Source organism: Astyanax mexicanus, chromosome 20 (assembly GCF_023375975.1).
Source record: "Astyanax mexicanus isolate ESR-SI-001 chromosome 20, AstMex3_surface, whole genome shotgun sequence".
Lineage (NCBI taxonomy): Eukaryota > Metazoa > Chordata > Actinopteri > Characiformes > Acestrorhamphidae > Astyanax > Astyanax mexicanus.
This window is the reverse complement of record NC_064427.1, coordinates 11,653,016-11,678,946: the sequence shown is the minus strand read 5'-3', so window position 1 is coordinate 11,678,946 and position 25,931 is coordinate 11,653,016. Positions and strand designations below refer to the sequence as shown.

Sequence of the window (25,931 nt, the reverse complement as noted above, 5' to 3'; positions counted from 1 at the left end):
TTAAAAAATTGTGTTCGCAGATATTTTGACTTATTGTTTGACTTTTGAATTTGATTGTCAAGCTGCTCATTGGGTTGACTGGTATAGTAGAACTGGTTGACCGGTTTGTTTAAGCTGGTGATACAGGTTAACTGGCATAATCAGGTCACATACCCAACATGGTCATTAGGGTAATGCTGATCGTGCTGGTCAACAAGCTTAGTCACACTGGTCAACTCTTTGATAAGTTTGGTCCCACTGGTAGACCAGCACAGCTAAACCATCTCAACTCAAGCCGAAGCATATTATTTACCAGAGACAACCTTAACCAGTTTCATTAGATTGAGATAGCCAGGTTGGTTTTCCAGCAAGGATGGCATGTAAACGTTTAGCAGCTTGATGACAGGATCTCGAATAAAAGACAACACTCCATCCCATCCAAAGCCCTGCTCTTAGTGTGTCTAAATGGAATCCAGTGTCATTGAGTGGAAGTGTGTAACAGTGTTTTGCAGTGAAGGGCATTTGGAGGAGACGCTGTTCTGTCCTTAGCGTTTAATGGCCGTACTCTCTGACCGTCACTGTGTCCCTCTGTAATTAATGAGGGTTTAAGTGGTGGTGGCAGACAGGATCTTTCTCCTTCATGTGGCTTTTTTAATCACACAAACTCTTTTAGCCTTTCGTCCAAAATAGATTCGGTTTAGTCTGGGAACTGTCTGCTCCATGACGATTAATTTGTCACATGCTGTTTTGCTCGGAGGCTGAAATAACTTTTCAGACATTTCGGACCTTCTGGATGACACAAATATTTAAAAATAGTTGGACTGCGCATACCGTATGTGGTCATACTTTGTTTACAAGGGATCACACTTTAAATGCAGCAGAGCAGGTTTACGGAAATTGGTGAGCACTTTGAACATTACATTTTAAAGTAGTCCTCCAGGTTCACTCCAGGATATCAGTGATGGTAGCTGTGTGGATTTATTGTACCATTTTAAATGTAAGTTAAAAGAGTTCTCCATCCACTTGTCAAAGCGAAGCATCTCTCTGCATAATTAAAAAAAAAACATTCATGAGACATGCATTTACACAGAGGGCCTGGAGGAGCCAAATAAAATAATAAGAGAAAAAACACAGATTGTAGAGGCTTGAGCTATTGTTTTCCATAACATTTTATCACGTAATTAAATGTTATAGTTATGCAATACATATAAAAAATATAAAGCTCTGATTTATATTTTCTATGTACAGATCGGATTTGGTACACACACAACGCTAAGTCAAATGCTGATCATAATAAATACTTTCTTCTTCTGCTGACAGACTGGTGTGGGATGGATTTAAGATGTTCAGTCAGAAAATCATTCAGATAAAATTGTAGCAGTATTTTATTACCTCTAACAATAACTGCAACATACAGTAAGGGTTAATTTACATTTGTGAATAGTGTTTCAAGCAGAGCCGTATATTGTTTAGTGCTGCTTTAAATCTTTCCCAGGAGATGCTAGATGTGTGTGTGTGTGTGTGTGTGTGTAGGAGTCAGTCTGGGTAAAACAGTGTAAAGCGGAGAGTCTCAAAGGGAAAGCTCCCTGTGGAGAGTCAGGCGTGATCACAGCGCTCCGCAGCTCTCTGGGGAATCCTTTCACAGTAGAGATAAAAATTCCCATTATTCAGCTTTTCATACAGAAACATCCTTTGAAAACAAGCAGCATTGAAGGAATTGCTTGAACCCACTTTTCTTTTGACTAGTAACTACAGGCAACTATACAGATAAATCTATTTGAGTAGAGCAGCAGGTATTTTCACATTTCACATTGTTTCCCTTTAAGCAGCATAATTGGTAAAACAGATTACCGGTACCCTCAGATCCCTTTTATTTTTGTTAATAAATAAGGGATAATAAATAGTTATTCATTTTGATTCATTTAATGAATGGTTGACAATATCCTGTCTCAACTTCTTATATTTGGTCAGAAAGTCCTAACCCAGTGTTTGATCATGCAAAGAAACTGGACCTTACATTGAATACTTTACATTGGATACACTTTTTTTGTATAATCTCAGTATTTGTGTGTGTTGTGTGCAATGTTCAGGTCAGCGTCTGTTTGGTGAGAGTATTCTGGGCCTGACACAGGGGTCAGTTTCGGACCTGCTGGCCCGACCCAAGCCCTGGCACAAGCTCAGCCTAAAGGGCAGAGAGCCGTTCGTCCGAATGCAGCTCTGGCTCAACGACCCAAACAGCGTGGACAAGCTGATGGAGATGAAACGGATGGAGAAGAAAGGTACTGAACACACACTCTCTCTTTCTCACACACATGCACATACACACACACACACACTGGGCGTAAACTGTTACCTGTATTGTTAAAAGATGCCAAAATGCATCCTTTAAATAAGTCAGATATATGTAGACTATACAAGAGCAGAATGAAAAAACAAAAGAAGAATTACATTATCGAATACCCTACAGACCCCCCACACTCAACATACTATTCACCAGGGATGTAGCAGCAAATTCTGGGCCCTGTACACTCTCAATGTCAGTGGACCCCTATCCATGCCAGTATACACGGAACGTGATCGAATTTTTTTTTGGGCCCACTTTTCCCCTCACTACCACGCCCTTGATATTCACATAGTAATCACATGCAATTAGAGCACACATTAAAAACACCCCCTTAAACACACACACACACATATATAAACAGACCACATATACCATCAACACACAATACTGACAACTCAAACAGGCTACAGTTCTGCCAGTGCACCCCCAGCACCTCTCAGCACCTATGTGTATTTAGCTACATTCACAAAAAAGATAAAAGTGGCCCAAATCTGATCTTTATCAAAGTATCTGGCACAGCAGTGATGTTACTGTAAAAAATATTAGGAGGCACATCTTGCAAGCACTTTGTAACTGGAGAAATTTCTAAAGTAATGTCAGAGCATGGCCACAGGAGGACAGACTGCTGTATCAACAAAAAATACAAATCTTAAAAAAGAATTTTAAAGAAGCAAAGGACACATAATGTGTGCTTTATCGCGTGCAAATGCATTATTAAGTAGTATTATGATTAACATTCTACATTAACATTCAACGGGATTTCTATAAATAAATGAAATAAATGGACAATCGAGGGTAATCAAGTGTATTTAAATATATATATATATATATATATATATATTTTTTTTTTCATACACACAGACAATACACTGCATCTGTGTGGAACAGTAAAATTTCTATCTGCTGGCTCCACAGAAAAAAACATCTCTGTTTCTCCTCTCTCCTCTATCTCTCGCTCTCTGTTTCTCCAGGGAAGAGTGTGAATTTGACCTCAGCTTCTGTGGCACGAGGCAAATTAGCCATGCTTAGCCCTTGCTCTGAGAATTTTAGCTGCTAGCAAAATGTCTGACCGATGCCGTTGCTGTAGGCTTTTAAGCAGCCGCCAGTGAAGTGAGAAATATAACCCCTCCCCAGGGTTCTGTCACTTGAAAAACTGTTTCTGTTACAGGAGGACTCTGAATCCTACCATTATATAAATTAACTTGAAAATAATAGTACTAATACAAAACTAATGAAAGCATCCTGTGTATTCTGCTTAAAGCAAGCTGTGTATAAGTGTGTGTGTGTGTGTGTGTGTGTGTGTGCATGTACGTGTGTCAGTGACAGTTTGGCATTTGTTTTGATTTATGTGTAAAGACTGCCACCTACTGGTGAACTAATCACTTCATTGTTCTGTTGAAAACTGAAATCCTACCTACTTCCTTCACTCACTGAGCACTACTGCTACCTTAAAACTCCATCTGCTGCTGCAATTTATCCCCCCCCCCTGCTGGATCATCACCGGTTACAGGCTGCTGTTGTCCAGATATTTTTGGATAATGAGATAAACAGAATCATTTCTTTCAATCAATTCACACTGTGTGTGTGTGTGTGTGTGTGTGTGTGTGTGTGTGTGTGTGTGTGTGTGTGTGTGTGTGTGTGTGTTTGTGTGTGTTTCTCTCTAGCCTACATGAAGAGGCGGCACAGCTCAGTGAGTGAGAGTCCCTCACGAGAAGCCGTAGTCTGTGTAGCTGATTACAGCCAGGCCAGCAGTCCACAGCCCCTCGTGCGTGACCACCAGCCCCAGCTGAAGAAGCCCCGTGTGGTTTTAGCTCCAGAGGAGAAGGAGGCACTAAAGAGAGCTTACCAGCAGAAACCATATCCGTCCCCAAAAACCATTGAGGAACTGGCCAGTCAGCTGAACCTCAAAACCAGCACCGTCATCAACTGGTTCCACAACTACAGGTGTGAAATCACTGACACTTAAACGTGGCTTAAATTCAAACTGCCAATTCAAAACATTCAGCGTTGAAATAAACATTGCAATAGTTCAGTTTTACTTGTTAGTTACAGTGTTGCTTAAAACTCTTAAAAAATTTCAATATTTCTGTGTAAATTTACATAATACACAAAAATTGTAGATTTGGTCATTTATTTATTGAGTAAAAATATCTGTTGTATATTGTATTTATTGCTTTTCTACTTTTTTTGAGTAAAGAACCTTTGCCTAAAGAACCCCTTCAGAACTCTGAACTGTTGCTGTGGCAGGTCTCGTATCCGGCGGGAGTTGTTCATAGAGGAAATTCAGGCAGCGGCAGGTGGAAAAGCCGGGGCAGACGGCGAGAGCAGCTGCGACGGCGCTGAATCGGACAGCAGAGCGTCCGGGCTGGAGGATCCTACCCACGATGAGCTGGGCATCGCAGCGACCAGCGGGCACACGGACGCCCTCTTCAGCTTCCCAGAATCGGCCCTCACGTCGTCCTCATCGTCCTCAGCGGCAGTGGCCTCCTCCAATCCGAGAGACAGCAGCCTGCGGCGGAAGAAGGCAGCAAACCTGAACAGCATCATCCACCGGCTGGAGAAAGCAGCCAACCGAGACGAGCCACACGAGTGGGAATTCTGAGAAATTCTCTGGGGACAGAGAAAAGAGTTGAAAAAGAGCTGTTTTTATAGCAATGTTGTCCTTTAGTAAAGCACTTGAGGCCCTGCTGGCAACAGGGCTTTAACACCATTGGTGCAAAAAGAACTGAAGTAAGCTTCAATAAGCTTTACTCCCATTCAGACTGCTGTCAAGCTCATCCCAGTCAGGCTAGAGCAGAACATATCCCACAATACATCTCTGTTTCCTAGACTTTAAATTACACTAACTGTTACAGTCCAGACGTTCTCAGGCTGTGGAAAAGCCGCCTCAAACCAAAAGCACTTGAGAAATGCACGTTAGCAGGAGGCTAGTTTTTTCACCTCCTGCGACATCTCCATCTCCTGGCTATGCAAACTCCAGCACTCCAGGTGTTCCTTCAGAAAGGAACCGGCATTATTTGAAATATCAGAAGCTTCTCTTAAAAGAAAAAGGGGGGAAATTGTTTTATAGCAATGACATTGCCACAAAGAGATTGCACAGTCAGTCGACTCTAAACAACACTCCTTTGAATTTCTGCAATTTCTTTGCTCTTTTGTTAGACTAAAAGTTAGTTAGAAACAATTTATTGATTATAACCAAATATTTTAAATCTACTGTTAACACAGGTACTGTCACATAAGAAAAAAAAAAACTTTTTTTTGTCTTGTGGTAGCTAATTAATTTAAGTTATGCCTGAATTAATTTTCCTTTTTACCGGCTTTAGTCCACCACCTTTTAAGCTTTTCAAGGCGAATCTTGTGAAATAGACTCATTTCTGCACTGTTTTAGACCAAAACTAATGCAGTAGTGCAGAGGACCATTAAAATGATGTACAGTACTTTCAAATATTATTCTAGATATTTTTAAAAGACAATAGCCTGCTTTAATCCACACTTTAGAGACCTCATGCCGAAGGTGGAGGGAGGAGTGTGGTGAAAATTGAAAAGTACTCTTCTTCTGCTGGATTTATAAAATGCAGCAGTGATGTTTGATGGCAGAGTTTAACAGAAGCATTACAGACCTTTAACCTTCAGGTTCTTCACTACATCATTATCATATAAACTCTCTAAACTGCACAATGAGGGAAAAAAGGATTCCTTAGCAAATGAAATAATCTACTCTAAACCTATAAATAAACAATAAAGTTGTTTTATCTATTGAAAGTGTTGTGTTACACAGTTTCTTTTTCAATAAATAATAGTCTAGCAGTGGAATAAAACACTTTCAGTTGATAAAATGTAAAAAATTAAAATAGTACAAAATAGTACAAAACTGTTGCCCCTTATGTTCATTAACTTTACATCCTGATCATTTGTACTGGGTAACTTCATGGACTGCAGTGCAAACTTTGCTCCAAAGTTATTTCAGTGAAAGAAAAAAAACAAACCACATTCACCAACACACTACAGCTTATAGTACATATCATACACATTCTGCTTTTTTACCTTTTAATGGAGATATTTTTCTATTTTTTAGGAGTAACTGGCCTTGTTGGTCCTATTTTAAACATATGATTCAAATAGGATGAAATGATCTAGCAATAAATGTTTAATGATTAATAGGTGTTTAATAGGGATTCAAATCCCTAGAGATTCAGTTTGATTGTGATTCTTTATAAAAAAATATTCAGTGGCTTCAAGATATCTCAAAGTGCACCAAGATTCACTTTGATTCTGTTTGATTCAGTTAGATTGATTTGGTGCAGTTCAGAATTATTATATATAACAATATAAATAGTATGTCTCAATTTAGAATTAATCTGAGTATAAACTGGCCTTTAATGTGTAATACATTAAGTAAAAAAATCTGGCATTTCCACGCTTCTCTTTTTATTTGGAAAAAAAAAAAACGAGATTTCAGTGCTTTGGAGAAATAAATGGGAAAGTTAAAAAGGTCATTGCCGTTCAGCACAGGTCAATATATTGAACAAGACTTTTATTTTGTCCTGTACTCGGAATAAATACTGCACCAGGTTGTGGCCACTCTGTCTGTTGTGCCAGCTGCCACTGCCTCCCCCTGGTGTCCACATGTGTGCGTTACAGATGATTTTCTTTTTATTTGTGCTTTACTTTCTCAAAGTGGATGATGCTCACCTTTTTTAGTGTATGAGTCTCTGAAAGCGTCAGCTTGTCCACGTCTTAAATTAGCAAATTAACGTTTGTTAGTATGTTTGCTCAAAGCTTACCAACCTCCACCCCTTAATCACTGCTTATCGTATTTACATCTGCATTTTTTATTTACACAATTATGAGAAAAACTAATGGCAGACATTATTTTGTTTGTTGGTGTGGTGTGCTTATTTATAGACACTGTCTTATACATATTGATGTCTTATTATTTGTGACATATATATTTGATTTTTTTTTCTTTACTGGAAGGGACTATAAAAGGTCAGGTTACGTATTATTAGACTAATAGACTGCCGGCAGTATTGGGTTATGTACTTTTGATACATGTCTATTGATGAATTAATCCTGAAGGCTATCATTTTGACTTTGTTTGTATTATTCTGTTTTAGAGCTGGATGAACACAGTTAATCTATGGATGGACAGAAACAGTGCTCTGGATAAAGTTATTAAGCAGCCAGATACACACATTCTGAAAATTATATTAGCTGTTGGAAAGTAATTATCTCTGCCAATGCTGTGTAATATTCAGTGTTACAGTGCTATGTCATTTTGCTTTATTAGAAACCCCCTACCTTGTACCTACACTCATCTGTCAGTTTATCAGAAACACCTACATTTTTGTTTTACAGTTACAGACTACAGCTGTTCTGTTCCAGCTCTTTTCATCAGTTTCTGCTCCACTCTCTCATGAACATCACATGTCAGTGTCACTCCTGTGTCACAGAACACAGTATTGGAATAGCAGTGGGCCTGTGATCAGAGCAGGGATTCAGAGGTGGGCTGATGTAGTTCAGCACCAAAAGATCTACAGTCTGCACACCTTCAGAGTGGAGCTATTAGGAGGGTGTTGGTTACGTAACAGTCAGCGATTGTAGGTAGAATGTAGGTGTTTCTAATAAAGTGTCCAGTTTATTTCTCTTCAGTTTAGGTTCTCTTTCTTTCACCAGAAAGCCATGAAAGCTGGAATCACATTTATTTTCCTTTGTGCCACTACACACCTCAAAAAGCACAGTAGGCAATTCAAAACCATTTGACCAAACCACAGTATTTGCACTAATTTAACACCAGGACTGTTCCTTAATTCACACTCTTTCATCTGGAGTGCCTTCATACAATAAACCCATCATTTAAAGCCATCAAACTGAACCATTAATATACATTATGCTAATAATAATATGTATTGCAATGGTGGGTGTAGCATAATTAGGTTGTCTAGGTGTTTTAAAGCAAATGCCAAACGAGTACACCAAAACCAAATTAAATCTGCACTGTCCGAATCTCACCTCAGTTTCAGCTGCAGAGTTACCCTCTCCAGACTCCACCTACAAGCCAGGCTTTAAAAGCTCTAAAATTCTCTTTGAACCCTTATGAATATTCATAACACACTCTAAATGCAGGTATTGTAATATACACTGAGGCGGCACTACAGACGAATGGAGAATCATTTGGATTCAGCCCGAAAGAGATTTTTACCCTATTGTATTTTCTGTGAAGATCCAATCCTATCTAACCTCACAACAGAAGCTATAGAGAAACACACTTGTGCTTAAAGTAACTGGAGAGGGTAATTTATAAGAGTTCATCCGTTTTTGTCTCAGGTCATGGTGTTTATTTGTTTCTGTTCAAAGTCTCTGTTCCTTTTAATTGAAGCAAAATATCAGCCCATATATTTAGGATCGATCATAAAAACCAAAGTTGTCGAAATGTTTGAATTTTATTTGGATCAATTTTATTGTCATGTTTTAAAGCCCAGTGTCACATGGTGTTTTTAAAGCTGGTTATTATTAGCAATAAATATCATGTAATGTGGACCAAAAAACCTAAAAAAGGTTTTGAACAGCATGTGTGAAGGGCGCTGGTTAGGCAGACCCTCCATTTGTGTTTTAATTCACTGTAATATTGATAATGTTTTTGTAGGTACCACGAGACAAAGCACTTGAAGTGGACTGTGGACGATGCATCTAATCATTTTTTGTCAAATAGTTTTCTATATGGGAACACTAACAGAATGCTATGGACATCACACAGCTGTACAGATGTCACACGTATCTTATTTTATCAGAATGATCAATGTTTATGTTCATGGTTGAGTTGGTACAGTAGGTTTATGTATTATTGCTGTAGATTCTGTAATTGTTCAAAAAACTAGTTTTAGTTCAATCCTGAAGAAGCTCCGCACACTCTCACACCACAACCTACGACAGTTTCCTTCACCTACAATGTCATTAGAGTGGCATTATAATGATACACTTGTCAACATATTTTATGCTAATCAAATTAGCAGTGATTTTAAGAAAATTGTTTGGTTAAAAATGTAATTTACTTTTCCTACTTTAACACATATGTAGCCATTCAGCCAAGTCATGTTTTGTGTTTGAAGTTTAGCTTCTTTAGTTTTACACTGGAGCTACAAGGCTAATGTAGCTAGCTGAGTATTGTATGCTAATTAACTTCAGGTCTAAATCAAACACACACTTTAAAACACACACTTTAAAACAAGGTGGAGGTGTTAGGTTATCTCTAAAAGACTTTATGTGGTTTTTGACACTGTGTAGCTCGTTAGCATGAACAGATGTTCATTAGCATAGCTAAAACTGAGCTGTTTGCAGGTTTTTGTTGTTTCCTGGTTTATTGGATTGGCCTTTTGGACCGTCATGAAGATAGTCAACCAAGGTGACCGGATATTATTAATCTGACGACACTGTTCCACAAATATGAGCAGTTTGATCAAACTAGTCTGATGACCAGCTAGGTCAAGTTGTACATGTTGATAAATAAGTTCTGTACTGTATCATTAGCTAAGGATTTTTAGATGTTTAGTTTATTAGAGATATATACTGAGATTACTGTGTGATGATTTAGGCAGACGTGCTTAAATGTGGCTATTAGATAGCTCCAGTGCTAAAACTGAAAAATAAATTCCAGACACCAAACTTGTCTGTAAATTGCAAGAGGTGCGAAAAAACTCTGTACATTTGATTACTTTTACCAAACTGCTCCAGAACGAATGGTTGTTTAGCTGCTGTGTGTATAAAATGTTTCTGTACGAGTGTGAGAGGCAGGTCCCAACACAATACTGTTCCCTTTAGCTTAAATATGTGTGTGTATTCTCTCATCTTTGGCGTCTCACAAAGCTCAGGTAGAAACTCTGTTTAGCGCAGCGCCTCGCTCAGATACGCTGTCTGTGTCTCCCTCCCTCCTTTCCAACTGCTGATGCAGTTTTGTGGTCTATTTTTCTATGTTTCATAACTCTGAACCACACGATGGAGCAATCGTCCATTACCTGAATAAAGAGAACTCTTCCACTTTGTTGTCTTGAGAGATTTTTATTTGGCTTAGTTTGCAGTTTTTAGTTTATTCCGAAAAAGTTGTTCAAATTGAATGAAACTTGAAAGGTAATAATTTATATGTGAGTGATTACAAAATTAGAGTGGGAAAATGAACTTTACAAGATAAAAAATGAAATATGGTTAGTTATGGCATGGAGGCAAACAGGTTCTATATAGCATTCTGCAGCACATTTACCCAGATGCTCGATTGAAATATGGTGGGGACACTCCTGGAATACACTACCCAAAGGTAGCCTCTAAGAGCCTACTTATAGTGCATCAGCAAACTGCATGCCGTTATGTCTGCTTTCATGCAGAATAGCTACAACATTGTCCAAAGTTTACACTGAATGTTTTTTCAATCACTCAAAGTTGTCACAGGCTCATCAGTAGGTTACACTGCCTCTTTGTCATAATACTTATTACAATCTTTTGACAACAATTCCAACTATGTTTCATCATCCATTATCTAACAAAAGAACACAGATTTTATAACAGTTTATTTCAACTTTGTAACAATGCTGAGGGCATACAAAACACAACATAACCCTGAATAGTAGAGACTTTAATACTTTTTTTTCAATGTTCTATGGTAGGAACACTTCAACTGTGAGAGACGGAATCTAAAAAAATCACATTGTATGATTTGTAAATTATTAATTAATAAGTAATTCTGGCTCTCACAGACCAGTTTTTCTTTAATAAGCCTCCTATTCTGCACTCATTAGCTGCACCTTTCTGAACTCTACCTGTATAAAAGACATCTGTTCCAGACATGCACAAGACTGGGATGAGCCACAGGACAATAGGCCAGCAGCTTGGTGAGGCAATACCTGTTGGCACATTTATTAGAAAATGGAAGAAACACAAGATGACTGTCAGTCTTCCTCAGTCTGGGTCAAGATCTCACTCCGTGGGGTAAGGATGGTTCTGAAGGTCAGGAATCAATGACCTGAAAAGAGCTGGGACCAAAAGAGTACATTTAGTAACACACTATACCATTATTGACTAAAACCCTGCAGGGCACCAGCACATGTCCAGCCCGTCTGAAATTCACCAGTGACTATCTGAATGGTCCAGAGAAGGTCATACTAGACCAAAATAGAGCTTTTTGGTATCAACTCCATTCACCATTTTTGAAGAAAGAAAAAGGATAGATACAAACCCAAGAACACCAACACAACTGTGAAGCACGGGGATGGAAATGTCATATGCTGGGGTGCTTTTCTGCAAAGAGGACAGAAAGACTGCATCGTACTGAAGAGAGGATGAATGGGGTTATGTATCGTGAAGTATCAAATACTTATTCTCCCCACTGTATACCCTATATTTACTGCACTGCACGTGCACTTTCCCAGAGTGGCTTACAGATGAATTATGTTACAGTGACGTCACATTGCTTGACCTATATTGTCAACGGGGGGAATTAATGTGCATATATTTTCCTCTGTGAGAGAGAGAGTGCAGGTCTGGAGAGGTAAAGATGACTGAAATAGAAAGTTTACTGTAGTTTCTTCATCTTCTTAAATAAATTCTGTTTCAGACTGGAGTTTAAACCCCTGTGACTCCTGAGGTTAATCAGGTTAAATCAGCACAAACCCGCTTTATAAACATTTTACCCAGCAGCGCCACCTGGCTGCACGAACTCGTAGTGAACTTGCTCTTTACTACAGTATTATAATACAGTATTACTTATTATTTTTAAGCCGATAGAAATATTAATGAAATATAAATGTTTTAAAGTTTAAATACTTTAAAGCTACAGTGGTGTTTCATTACGCTTTTATCAATTTATTTAAATGTATTTATTTTAGTGTGGTAATGTTTTTTCCATAAAAAACGTTAGCCTCAACATCAACATCAACATCAAAGCAGCTTTCAATTACCCGTCATCACACAGAATTTGTATAATTTTCTAATACTTAATCCATGCGCATAGAGGGTTGGGGGATTGAATACGGATTAATACATTAATATTACATACATGAAATAAGTGTTTTTCATCGCTTATGCATTGAAACAACTTTAATCTCGGACGTCAGAATTGATTTATTTGTGCACATCGATTTTAGATTCCGCATTGATTCAACGTTATGGTTTTATATGTTTGGTTTGTATTAAACTTTACTTACATTAAATATGTAGCTAAATCTTGTCTGTATTATATTCATATATCCTGTTTTGTGGTCTTGTCCTGTAGAAAGTGACATTTAAATAATAATTATTAAAAATAATAATATTAGTGGGAAGCACCTTTCACCAAAATCATATTGTAGAATCAGAGTATAGATTCAGGGCCTTGACCCTTTAAAACCATCCTGGTGTTAAAATATATATCAGAAAATGTTTACCTTTATTTAACCTTAAAAGATGCAATCATACATGTCAAGTTTTGGAATTTAAAAATAAAATTTTCCGCTGCCCGCTTCGAGCCGTATCATACTATGGTGTTTTTAGGCAGGAGTATCCTCTCCCTCTCTCTCATCCACACATCATGATTTGTTGTTCCAGGGTTGTTCGGCCCTAATCTCGCGAGATCTGCCACTTGCAGCGTCCTGGGTGGCAGTTCTCACGAGATTTAGTGACATTCAGTTTGGAGAGACACAGGATTTTTTTTATCATAATATAATACGGGACATTTACGGGAAAATGCTAATACAGGAGGACGGCAGGAAAGAGGGGTAAAATACGGTAGTTTCCCGGCCAACACTGGAGACATGACAAAACACTAAGGTTTACTGTTCTCTGTTATGAGGGATGAGTGTACACTCTGGGTAATGTGAATGTTATGTCCAATATTGTGATTAAGACCTTCCATCCAATCCCGGCGCAGGGGGGCGTGTCCCGCCGGAATGCGGGTGGGGAAAAAACCCAAACAAGCCGCCCTGGTGCTCAGCTGCAGCCGCTCAGGAGGGGTTTATTCTCGGTTAGCTGGATCGAGTCGGTCCGCCTGAGAGCCGCCGTGGACGGAAACTCCCCGCAGGCCGTGTGGTCGGTGTGCATGCAGCAGAATGGAGTCGGAGATACGTCTAACGGAGCCGGAGACACGACGCTGCTGAGGCGGTTCGGGCCGGAGGGCCGCGCAGGCCCGCAGCCCAGAGTCATGGTGGTGTTCTCGGCCGCGAGTGAGAGCGATGATCCGGAGGACGCGGGGCCCAGCCTGGGCGGCGCAGCGGCGGTGCTGGAGGAGCAGGAGCCCCGCAAAACAGCCACGGGGAGCCCACGGGGAAACCTGGGGAAAAGCATACACCCGTTTAATCCGGCTCAGGAGGTAAAACTGACCGCGCAGTGCGTGTGTTCAGCTCGAGGGGTGTGTTAGGAGTGTTTAGCATGGGGGTGTGTGTCGGTAAAAGGGTTTTTTATAGTGGGTGTGTTTTGAAATAAGTAAGGGTAAGTTAGAGGCTGAAAACATGTATATATAACAGTAAATCACAGTTCACAAAACAGCAGGGTTTTGATTAAAGGTCCATTAACCTGCATCTGATTATTGATTATTTTGTAGTATAAAAGTGTTAAAAATAATGGTTAAAGGTCATCATATTGCCCACCCCTGCAGTGAAGATGTGTCTGTATAGAATCACCCTAGTAACCACCTACCAACATCATCCCAGCAATCAATTGAGGCAGTTGATTAGCACTTGGAAAGGCCTATAAATGACATAGCAACCACCTGACATACCATAATAACCACTGAAGCAGGAATTGTCAGATTTATCAAACCTGTCCACATTGGGTGTGGTTGCAGGTTTGTATTCCAACCATGCAGGTGCATATAATCAGTGTTTGAAGACTGACCAGTTGATTAATCAGGTGGAATTAGCTAAGCTGTTAGATCCTTCCACACACAGATGAGAGAGTCTTCTCTTTAGATGGCTGCGGCATCACTAAGAATTGAACCTTAGAACTCCATGTGCCAGAGTATTTTCATTTTGTGTGTGGTGTTTGTATTACAGCACTGTTTGGCAAGATACTTTAGCTAATAATCACTTTAAAATCCCCAGTGTTGGATTAGCACACACAGTGTTGCATCCAAGCCTGACACCTACAGCATTACCAGTTTTACATTGTTGTATTTTATTTGTACTGTAACTAAGCACATTTTAATCAATGTGTATAAATTATATAGTGTACATGACGAGAGCATTTAACACACAACTTTACACTTTTAAACAAAGTCTCTAAAAACATTAGATTTAAAAAGCAGGTTTAAATGCTTGCGATGTATATAACAGGTCAGGTCAGGTTAGTCGAGTTTAACGCCACATCAGCTCATCAGCTATTTCGTGGCAGGAAAGGTAACGTCTAATCACAAGGTTCTATGATCTCGTCCTCAGAAGAGGACTCGTAGGTCGGTAACAGTACAGACACATTCACTCACACACTCACACCTAAGGGGCAATTTCCAACCAAGGTCCAATCAGCCTGAACGTGCCGTCTTTGGACTGTGGGGGGAAACCGGAGAACCCGGAGGAAACCCACGCAGACACGGGGAGAACGTGCAAACTCCACACAGAAAGACCCGGGTCGCCCCAGCCGGGAATCGAACCCAGGCCGTCTTGCTGTGAGGCGGAAGTGCTACCCACTGCGATGTATATAACAATGTAAGATACTTATCAGTGTAATACTGTGTAAAACACCCACATTACTGTATACTCCATACATCCCACATCTCCAGCTTTCCACCTAATTGGTGGATCTCACAACAGAAGTTTACACACACCTGATTGGCTCATGTCCCTGTGGGGAAAGCCCGTGGCTCCTGTAACTGGCTCCCAGTCAGTCACATGTCTGTCAGATTTGCTGGCTGTGTGGGATTAAGGGTGTGTAATCGTGTTTTGGAAAGGACCTGCTAAAGGTGTCACTGATGAACTCACTATGTCCTATGATTAGTGTAATCATGTTAGAGCTCCAGCCTAGCTACACACCAATACTTTAAATATGATTCTGTGATATGATCAGCTTATTATATTGTTGTTAAAGGGTGGGAACTGGTGGTATGTTTTAAAATAATTAACCATACATGAAAACAGAAACGTATAGTTCTTTGCATTTTTGTCTGAACTGTAATAACAGTCAGTTTACTTCAAGCATGACCATGCTAACCAGTGTATCTATAAATATATGCAAACAGTTTATGAGTTAGCTCAGATAATGTTATTATACTAGCCCCATACAGTGTCTTTCATCTGGAAAACATACAGTTAATGAAGAGGTAGAAACTAAGTAAATTGATGCCAAGCATGATAAATGTTGCCTAAAGTGGTAGGCAGAGTGTAAAAAGAGTGTTTGTTGGCTTCCTTTCAGCTCTCTCTCACACATCTTGCATTGTGTACAGCAGTGCTCTAACATGCAGCCTGGGGGTAAGTGAAGGAGGTGGTGGAGTATTTTTGGCCAAATAATTTTGGTTGCCAAATATTCCTTGCCCTCTTGGTTAACAAGTACTCTTTGTGATATCTGCACATATGTTAGCTAATTGAAGTATCCTGCACTGTGTTGTACTGTGCTGTACTGTAGTAATGGTCACTCTCCCTCTGTTCCTGCATGTCCTGCAGTTTCCTGAAGTGATTCCTCTGAACGTTGGTGGGACATATTTTACCACACGTCTGTCCACCCTGCGGCGCTATGAGGACACAATGCTGGCGGCTATGTTCAGCGGACGCCACCATATCCCCCGAGATGCTGAAGGGCGCTACTTTATTGACCGTGACGGCTCGTATTTTGGGTGAGTTTTGTGAGGTGATGTGACTGTAATGAGAGCTTATATGTGGTGAAGCATCTTCGTGCTGTGTAATTATTGTAAAAAAAAGTAAATAAATAAAAATAATAATAATAATTTAAATGGGTGCCTCACTGTTGCCTCGCTGGTTGCTATATGTATCTTTTGAAAATATTTCCTATGAATCTGTCATGCCAACAAAATAATCAACTTGAGAACAGAACTAACTGAACAACTGAAGTTAGCGAATAGGCTAAAATGTAAAATTTGATTTGAATAAAGTATGATGTCTGTTTAGGGACATATTGAATTTTCTTCGTGAGGGGGAATTGCCGCAGAGGGACCGGGTGCGTGCAGTACACAGAGAGGCACAGTATTACGCTATTGGACCCCTGCTGGAGAACCTGGAGGACACACAGCCTCTGACTGGAGAGAAAGTCCGACAGGCATTCCTTGATCTGCTGCCATATTATAAAGGTAAGCCGAAGATGCTGGTTTAAACAGACAACAAAAAACTGTAGTAAAACACCAGCTCCCTGTTTATAAATGTAAGTTTGCTGCTGAACTGGTGATGAGACTCAGGAGAGTTAATATTGTGGCCCACTTAACACTGATACTGTATTTTGCCCAGCTTTATATGTCTGTCCAAGTTTATAGATAAGTGGGTCACACTGTGTAAAAAACAAAAAAACAAAAAAGAACTTACTGAACAAATAGTTTCCAGATGATGATTGGAAATAGGAGTTTTACATTATCTGCACTATTTCCTAATGCTTGTGAACACCCCTTCTAATGAATGCATTTAGGTATTTTAATTTAAACTGTTGCTGACACAGATGTGTCTAGAAAACATTGTCAAATGTGGGCTAGAGGGTATAATGCCTCCTTTTGAGCTGTGGAGCAGTAAAAATGGTGTTTTCTAGAATTATTCTTTTCAGTCCAATACTTCTGAAGTTGAGCTGGTGTGGAGAGAGTTTTCTGAATTCAATCAAATCAGCACTGCAATGCTCCAAAATTCTAGTAGAAGGTCTTCTCCATGGGCAGTAGAGAAAGTTCCTTTAACAAAAGCATGACCACTCCCTTTTTTATTTCAGAACAAACAAGAATACTAAAATACTTCTGTACTACTATGTATTTTTTATTATGTACTATTAAGTATTCAGACTTTACTGTAAATTCGGGGTTTGAGATTATGAGAATAGTTCGGGGCGATGTAAATCATTTTGTTATTCTGTACATTTTCTTTTCTCTTAGATAACCTGGAGCGAATTGTGGAGATAGCGAAGTTACGAGCAATGCAGAGGAAGGCCCGCTTTGCTAAGCTGAAGGTGTGTGTGTATAAGGAGGAAATGCCCATCACGCCGTACGAGCGGCCACTGTTCAACTCACTGCGGTTCGAGCGCTCTGAGAGCGAGGCTAAGCTGTTTGAGCATCATTGCGAGGTGGACGTATCATTTGGGCCGTGGGAGGCAGTGGCGGACGTTTACGACCTGTTGCACTGCATCGTGAGCGACCTGGCTGACCGTGGCATCACAGCAGACCAGCAGTGCATCGGAGTGTGCGACAAGCATCTCATTAACCACTACTACTGCAAACGGCCTATCTACGAGTTTAAAATCACCTGGTGGTGAAGCACAGTACACTCTCAAAACTGGTGTGTTGAAGCTGCACTGCAACACATTTATCTTATGCCAAACACGTGTGAGTGCTCAGTACTGTGGCATAACCGGAATATGATCAGAGTGCCAGAAATCATCCCCTCAACCCTCATAACTACGCTGGTGCTGTAATGTGGTCAGCTGAATGAAGTGTGTTATTAAGGTGTTATAATCACTCACACAGAACAAGGCTATGCTCACATTACACACCTCATTGTTTAAGATCTGATCTGTCTTGATCTAATGGTTCACTTTTGTGTGGAGTGATTCTTACCTTATGCCAGGAATCAAATGAGTGAGATTTAACACCACATATGAAAGGTTATGTTTCTTATATCAGATCTGCACTCAAATTCGCAAGCGATCAGATTGGATTTGTGTGGGAAATGGGTTAATGAGGTAACAATAAGCGGCTTCAGTAACTACATAGTAACACTGTTGAACCCGCACACGCACATCATGTTTCAGATCCAATGTGGTGTGGATCCAACTTGCAAAAAAAACATTTTCTTATTATTTTATTTTGTTTTATTTCTGTCCAAACTGTATACAATCAAGATATGCCAAAATTCATTTTTGGGGGGGCAGTCTTATCCTAGCCAAAGTGCATCACTGTTAGGTAGCTTAAAGAGCTTCTAAAGCGAATAGCATTCTAATTATGCAGACTTTGACAGACATATAGTGGTTTATAATGAATACAACATTTTTGAGAGTGTAACTGCAGCAGGTTGTGTTCATGTAGAAGCTTCCTTATATTCACTGCAAAGGTTGGAATGCTCTTCTTCTTTTTTGCTGTTTGCAGTTGAACAGTTCAAGATTGTAAAGGGCGTTTTTCATATAAAACTATTTATTGTATAGTTTATTTAATTTTAGCTATTGTTACAAATATTTACACATGATATTATTTCCTCTAAATGAACCCGCCTAGCCTTTAACACAGGAAATTGTTGCAAATCAACAATTGAAACTTTATAAAACATTCTTTTACTTTGTTGGGCAGAACCGTGATGGGATTAAGAGTTCTTTGTGTAAATAACTGTAGGTATTGAGGTAATGAAGGCTGCCTGAATTTTTGTTAAGAATCCAAGAGTAATTATTTTATGTATCTGTAATAATTCCTTTTTTTGAGTGATGATTTAATTTATTTGAAATTAAGCACTGTTTGAGCTTTTTTAGTTTATCATGAGACTATATTGTAAAAAAAAAACACTGCAGGTTCATACTGAGTTAAAAAATTAATCTCTTCAAATACAAAAAAAAAACATAAATCTAATTCAGCTCCAATAGTGCTTTCATTTTAGTTGGTGTTGTTTTGTTTTGTCTTATTCTCGGTATCTGGAGTAAGACTCTTGTTAAACAGTGTTGTGTATATCATTCTTCAGCTGGGTCAGTGCTGAGTCTTTATGCCCTGTGTTTGTGTTTTTAGCCTGTCAGGGCTAGATTAACTGGATTTGTTTATGAATTGTTATTGTTTGTTCTTTATTTGTGAACAAAGTTGGGCAAATTTGATCTTATTACATTTACAGCATTTGAATCATGTTACACAGTAACAAATAGTGTTGCCTATGGACTCTTATTGGTGTAGTGGGATCTTCTTGCCCAGCTGGGGAATCAACCACCGGTTGTTGAAGTTTGAGTGGGATTTTCAGTCATTAAAGCTGATCCAATCTCACAACTGCAGCTAAGGGAGAACACAGTAGTGGGCAGAATGTGAAGAGATTATTTCAGACAAATTTCTTTAATTCTGCTGCCTATCCAGACATACCAAACAACCACATTCATATTTCACAACCAAAAGCTCTGTCTGAGGCGTGCAGGCTCACGAGCTAACTTATAAACTGCTACAATCATTCTACATATACTGCTGTTTGTTTGTTTAGTGGAAAGGTTAAAGATTCATCCTCAGTGTCATTATAGTTTGTTTTGGAATAAATCTGTATAATCTGTATAATATTTTTTTAAATTGTGAACTAAAGAGTATATTACTGAATAACTGGACTGTTAGCCTTATTGAAGTTAAGGTACCCTTGTGTTTACTCTGGTCTAAAGCAAACAGACTGCTGCTGGCTGCTAATCCTCAGATTTATTCACTTTTGTAGCTCATGCCTTATTCAGGAGCACCAGAAAAAACTTCACTTTCATAAACACTTAGGAACAGTTTAGGGCTGTCACCATCAATTAAATTAATTATGAATATAGTAAATAGTAAACTAATTAATGAATAATTAGTTTTAAAACAGGCCGAATGTTAAAATGGCTTAAATGAATGAGGAATATGTACACGTTGCTGTGCATTACTATATATTTACTATATAGTATACTATATAGTTTTACTACATATTTTTAAGTTGTGCAATATACTACCACTTTGTTCTTTTGTTTTAATACAATATTTTACATTTTTATTATAACTTACTTCCAGATATGTTGTTAAAACTAAGAATTATATTGAAACTAATACAATATTGGGAAGGAAAAAGAATTGTTAATATTTATTTGTATTGTTTGTCTGTCACTGAAGTGATTTTTATTTTCTAGAAACCCAGGGATCCAAATGGGTCACTGGGAGTGTATTTATAGGATTCACACAGTATTTACCGATTTTGTAAATATATAAATCTGTGTAATGTCATGTAAAATATGCATTAGCTTCATGCTAACTGCTGACTAATGTTATGATAAGGAAATGTAAATAGTAATTTATGATATATGATATTTTAATGTATTGAGTTTTACTGAGTAATTGTGACAGCCCTAAATCAGTTCAGCTGTAGTGATTGGATCTTTATCACCTAAAGCCGCTTTGAGGGCTGTGAAGGCCGTAACGTAGCATGAGCTCTCAGCACTGCATCAGCTTCACTTTACTCAACACCATCCAGACTACTCTGACCTTATTCTCCCCTCTCTCTCTATCTATCTATCTATCTATCTATCTATCTATCTATCTATCTATCTATCTATCTATCTATCTATCTATCTATCTATCTATCTATCTATCTATCTATCTATCTCCATTTCTCTCTCTGTCTCTCTCTCTCTCTCTCTCTCTCTCTCTCTCTCTCTCTCTCTCTATGTATCTCTATTTCTATCTCTCTCTCTCTATGTATCTCTGTTTCTATCTCTCTCTCTATGTATCTCTATTTTTTTTATCTCTCTGTTTCTTTCTCTCACTTTCTCTTTATTCTTTCTCTGTTCTCTCTTTCTGTGTCTGTGTGGACGTGGGTGTTTTTGCTGGAGGGAATCTTGATGCAGGACTACTTGCACTCTAGTGTAAATGTGTTGAATTATAATGTTTGTACTGCATTATTGTTCTACTGCTTTATTGTGCTGACAATAAACATATGTATATTTTGCCATTTTTTAGTTTGAGTGCATTAATTGTCCACCCACACTTAGTTCTCACTGAGCAAACCGAGCTCTACAGTTTAACGTTATTAATGATAGCATCGTTCTAATTATCAACATTGCTCTTTTTTTTTTTATAAATGTAAAGTTAAATATGGTAAGTATGACTTTCTTCACAGAAGCCTGTTTTTGCCGCTGTTTTTGCTGAGGGCAATGTGACCACATATTGTTTTATTATCTCTAAAAAAAAACTCTGAACCAGCTAAAGATCTGAGATAATAGTATCCACAGTTTGCGGAGATTTAATTTATATATATATATATAGTTTGTTTGTTGGTTACATACCTTTTAACTTGGCAATTATATACAGGACCTTCTCTTTACAAGGCAGAAGTGTTTTGCCATTTTGTATATGTGTATAGCAGTTAATTGAAAATAAACTGAGGTTTATTAATGTGCGCATGTAATCTTTACATAACAGTTATACCGTACATGTTTATTTAAAAAAAAAGGATTGTACCCGTACATTTTACATAACATTAACAGGAAATTCCTACAAGCCTTAACCAGATTTATCCATTAAAGTACAGTAGATGTCTTTCTTATTTGATGTATTTTTATCATTTCCTCCTCTTTTTTAGTATAAAAATGAGGTTCAAAACTGTAGAAACAATCTGTAAAAATCAGTAAAATTTCTCTTGAAATTCAGGTGAAGAAGATTAAACATAATTTGTCTTATTTTGTTCTTTTGAACAATCAATGTTTTTCTTTATATATTGAAATTTACTTATCATATTTATATTCTCACTTATTCCTTATTCCACTTTTGAATATTATATTCTCAGCTCATGTCTAGATCCTTTTTTCACATTAAGTTGTTCTGTCAGTATAATTCTAATTTAACCAAATTAATCACAATTAGAACTTTTTATTAATTTACATAAGCAAACTATACTATTTAATTATTATGCATTAGGTATTAGTTTGAAGACACATACAACAGTTTTATTTTTTTTACTTTATACATCAATTTGAGCCAGTATCATTAGATCTGGCTTTAAAAATATCAACATGCCCACCGGTAGTAGCAGTCTAGAACCTGGGCTGGTGATGAGTTATTTCAAAAGATACTAAATCTATACTGCTATACAAGCTGTATACCTACTACTCTACTCTATACCCAAGTTTCATTTCTACAGAGTTGTCCCATTACAACATAATAAATGATTATTCTAAATACTTTGTCCATTAAAAAAATTGTATAAATAATTAAATAATTAAATACTGTAGAATTACAGTAGTATAATTATAGGAAGTCGATAACTTTGTTATCTGATTTGACCAAGAGTATCTGTCTGCGTCCTGCAAGACTACAAGGAACGCCCACTACAAGGAACGCCCACTACAAGGAACGCCCACTACAAGGAACGCCCACTACAAGGAACGCCCACTACAAGGAACGCCCATTTTTCAAAATGGCGACGCCACTTGAAGTAAGTTACGGTTTTCGCTCCATCCAAGCCAATTTAATGTTTTACATTATATGTTTACTGAAAATGTGAGCAAAACAACGTTTAAATCTGCTTTACTCTGATTTTTGTTAGTAGCACCTAGCGTAGTGCTTTGAAAACTCAGTGTAACACTATACTTTAGTTAATGAACAGTGGTGTTGTGAAGAGTTGTGTTACTCTGTCAGACTGTGCTACCTTACTGTATAATTATATGTAAAAATACCAGAAAAGCACCATATTTGAAAATGTTCCCTCAGAAGTCTCAGTAGGATATTTGGAAAGCCTGAATCAGCATATAGGGCACAGTTAAAGGAATTGGGTAAAACAAAACTGGTGGTAAGAAGCGCATATCGATGGGTAGCACATTTCGACAGAACACCGTCGAGAACATGGGTGTGTAATCTTATTTTTAAAAGTCCCGCGTCGCTGCAGGTCCAGGCATTTTCGCATCTGGGTCAGTGGGTCTTATTTATTCTTAAGCTATATAAAAGTTGGTATAAAAACGTGTAGTGAGCATGTGTTGTTCCTGGTATGATGTTATGCTCTGGGTTTCATTAATGTTTTTATTAAAAAACTCACTGGGGGTTCTTTATGCTGTATTTTCTATGTTTAATGTTTTGCCTGACCTTTTTCTGTGATCATGTTTCTGTAAAGCTGCTTTGTGCCAACACCAGTTTTAAAAAGCGCTATACAAATAAATTTGATTTGATTTGATTTGATTTATTGAGATGTTCACTGAATTCTAAATTGAGTTCACTAAGTGTTATTCTCAAAAGAAAATATATATGGAGTTGAGAGAGTTACCCGCCAACTATTCAGTTGTGCTTCACCTGTTAGGACATTCGTTTTCAGTATATCATTGCAAACGTGTTATGGATATTATTGATGTGAAAATGCTTATGATTGAGTAGATAAGTAGGTTTGAGAAGAATGTATTTGTTATTGTCAATTAGTGGTGGGCCCTAAAATAATATCACAATATTTCATGGTATTTTCATGTTAGCAATATTCTTGGCAATATGACAACTTTGATAAAAAAAAAAAAGATTTCAAGAATACACTACTGCAATAAAATGAAAATTCAATTTTATTATTGGATACATTATGATATGGTACACCCCTAACTGACAAGAATTTTAATCCGATTGTAACAGAAGTCAATGGTCCAGAATGCTGTGATACTAATAATGCACTCCACATATCTCCAAATATCTCCATATATCCAGGACTGAAGTAAAATAAATTATACTGGAAATATTTAATCTGTCTCTAGTAGATATTTAATCGGAAATGAGAACAGTGTGAATTTTCCTTAGGAGTGGGTGATATGAAACGATATTTCAGTGTATTATATTGTTCAGGATATTCAAAAATGTTGGCGATATTATTGCATACAATACGATATGGCACACCCCAATTATCAATTCATTTTTAACGTTTTTAAATTTCTTTTTTTTTAGCTGACCTTATGACGTATGTATACAGATTGTAAAAACTTTTTACTTTTTTCCCCAGTTTCATGTTACCATTTCTCCTGAAAACAAGGCTTGCATACCAGTTTGTGTTGCTCCAAATCGCTACCAGTGCCAGTTCTGCAACAGGACTGGAGATTATCCTGCTCTGGTGGCACATATGCAGACCCATGAAAAGTCTGCTATTAAACATGGAGGTAATTGTCAGAAGCCTTGTTATGTATGCTTTTTTGTATTTGGGTCATTGACGTATGAGGGTTTTCAACAGGCCAATTTTAAAATCATAAAAACAAGAGTAATTTTTGCATTTGTTCAAGCATTACGAATGCTGTGTACACATTCATTCATATATAACATTTTGATAAATTTATTTTAGGGTTTTTCATCCAGATAAATTGACTGTGGTATTAAAAATGTCATTTGGTGCGACCATGATTTATCTTAAAATTAATTCATCTCCTTAACATGTTTAACATTTGTTTTACAAGTTCTCAGTAGTGTAGTGTATTATTTATGGTTTTGGTAAACACTAATCTCATATTTTTATTCTATAATGTTAAAAATATATATATATCGACTTACAGTTTTTACAATTGCTAGCATGCTTTTGTCCGATTTGTAGTCACATTTTCAAAACTCTAAATACACTTAACACAACATCTGTCTGTTGTTGACCTATACTATTGATACAAATCATGTTGCTATCACGCAATATGCATTCAATTAGATTAGATTAGATTGCGCTGCACTTTCCTCCTAGCACACTGGCCACTCGGTAATGCTACATCCACAGCAATTGGAAAAGTGGTGGCAGACTTCACATGTATTGGAATAATTGGGACTTCTTCATGTGATAAATATTCAGATTTTTTTGGATTTTTTAGGTATCTTCCTGCCCTGAAACGGAGGATCCCTTCATCCGAAACATCTTTGAAGCGGCAGAGTGGTGCACTAGAGAGCTCCCTTCAGAGAGGGTGACCTTGCCACCAGTCACGTTAATGGATGGAGATAAGCGTGCAAAAGCCTTAAAAGAACTGAGAGAATATGAAGGTGTTGATGAAGAAGATAGACTGTTGTTGCAGGAACCTTTTCTGTTTATTTTTAAGGTACAGTCTGATTTCAGTAGGTTTTTAGATGAACTTGTTGTCATGAAGAAATACATTCTTTTTGCGTCTTTTGAAGAGCTAAAAGAGGCATAATCTGCTGTCTGGGAAACTGCCTCTTTTATATTTAAATTTTAGGTTACAGTCGGCCTTCAACAGGGTTTTTTTTTTGTTTTATATATATATATATATATATATATATATATATATATATATATATATATATGTATATACGTATATATATATATATATATATATATATATATATATATATATATATATACGTATATACATATATATATATAAAACACACCTCTGATATGTGAAGCAAAACTACATCCTTTTTTCAACCTTTTTTCGATTGTGAGCATGATCTAGCTGTGTGTGTTTTTGAGACTGTGTTTGTGTGAGAGAGACTGAGGGCGTTTGAGAGAGACTGAGGTTGTGTGAGAGAGACTGAGGGTGTGTGTGTGTGTGTGTGTGTGAGAGAGAGAGAAAGAGACTGTATATGCGAGTGTTATTCAATAAAGTATGTTTCTGAAACTGTGATGCCATGTCTTTTTTTAGATTTTTTTCTCAGTTACTTTGAAGCTTTTCTCAAATCAGAACTGATATTTGCACCAGTGTATGCATTTCTCAAAACAGTTTGTACAAGCAGCACCACATAATTGATTGGCAGCTAATGCACGTATTTCACTCAAAATCATTAGTTTTTTGCCCCAAAGGTACATACATATTCATATCA

The 25,931-nt window shown here is 37.7% G+C and overlaps 3 protein-coding genes across 4 annotated transcripts in view; all 3 read left to right on the top strand.

Moving 5' to 3' along the window:
- cux1a (cut-like homeobox 1a) overlaps positions 1 to 10,357 on the top strand; it is a 135,677-nt gene extending 125,320 nt beyond the window's left edge. For both annotated transcript variants that reach the window (XM_007259429.4, XM_007259428.4), the window contains 3 exons: positions 2,070 to 2,258; positions 3,988 to 4,267; positions 4,571 to 10,357. In XM_007259429.4, coding sequence (XP_007259491.3) covers positions 2,070 to 2,258; positions 3,988 to 4,267; positions 4,571 to 4,925 — 824 coding nt within the window. In that variant the 3' untranslated portion in view covers positions 4,926 to 10,357. The remainder of the gene's footprint in view (positions 1 to 2,069; positions 2,259 to 3,987; positions 4,268 to 4,570) is intronic.
- A 2,658-nt stretch (positions 10,358 to 13,015) lies between these two features.
- On the top strand, positions 13,016 to 21,111 carry kctd7 (potassium channel tetramerization domain containing 7). Its single transcript, XM_007259430.4, has 4 exons — positions 13,016 to 13,652; positions 15,934 to 16,103; positions 16,396 to 16,574; positions 17,352 to 21,111. The coding sequence occupies exons 1-4, from the start codon at positions 13,170 to 13,172 to the stop codon at positions 17,726 to 17,728; spliced, it is 1,209 nt and encodes a 402-aa protein (XP_007259492.3). The 5' UTR covers positions 13,016 to 13,169; the 3' UTR covers positions 17,729 to 21,111.
- A 1,334-nt stretch (positions 21,112 to 22,445) lies between these two features.
- Positions 22,446 to 25,729, top strand: LOC111197416 (uncharacterized). The gene is made up of 3 exons (XM_049469090.1): positions 22,446 to 22,593; positions 24,127 to 24,280; positions 24,968 to 25,729. The coding sequence occupies exons 2-3, from the start codon at positions 24,131 to 24,133 to the stop codon at positions 25,280 to 25,282; spliced, it is 465 nt and encodes a 154-aa protein (XP_049325047.1). The 5' UTR covers positions 22,446 to 22,593; positions 24,127 to 24,130; the 3' UTR covers positions 25,283 to 25,729.
- The last annotated feature ends 202 nt before the right edge of the window (positions 25,730 to 25,931 follow it).

Excerpts from the sequence above, each read along its gene's own strand:
- LOC111197416 (XM_049469090.1), top strand. The coding sequence starts at position 24,131 with ATGTTACCATTTCTCCTGAAAACAAGGCTTGCATACCAGTTTGTGTTG. Across the intron at positions 24,281-24,967 it reads GTCTGCTATTAAACATGGAG|GTATCTTCCTGCCCTGAAAC; the intron begins GTAATTGTCAGA and ends TGGATTTTTTAG.
- kctd7 (XM_007259430.4), top strand. The coding sequence starts at position 13,170 with ATGTCCAATATTGTGATTAAGACCTTCCATCCAATCCCGGCGCAGGGG. Across the intron at positions 13,653-15,933 it reads CGTTTAATCCGGCTCAGGAG|TTTCCTGAAGTGATTCCTCT; the intron begins GTAAAACTGACC and ends CATGTCCTGCAG. Across the intron at positions 16,104-16,395 it reads CGTGACGGCTCGTATTTTGG|GGACATATTGAATTTTCTTC; the intron begins GTGAGTTTTGTG and ends ATGTCTGTTTAG.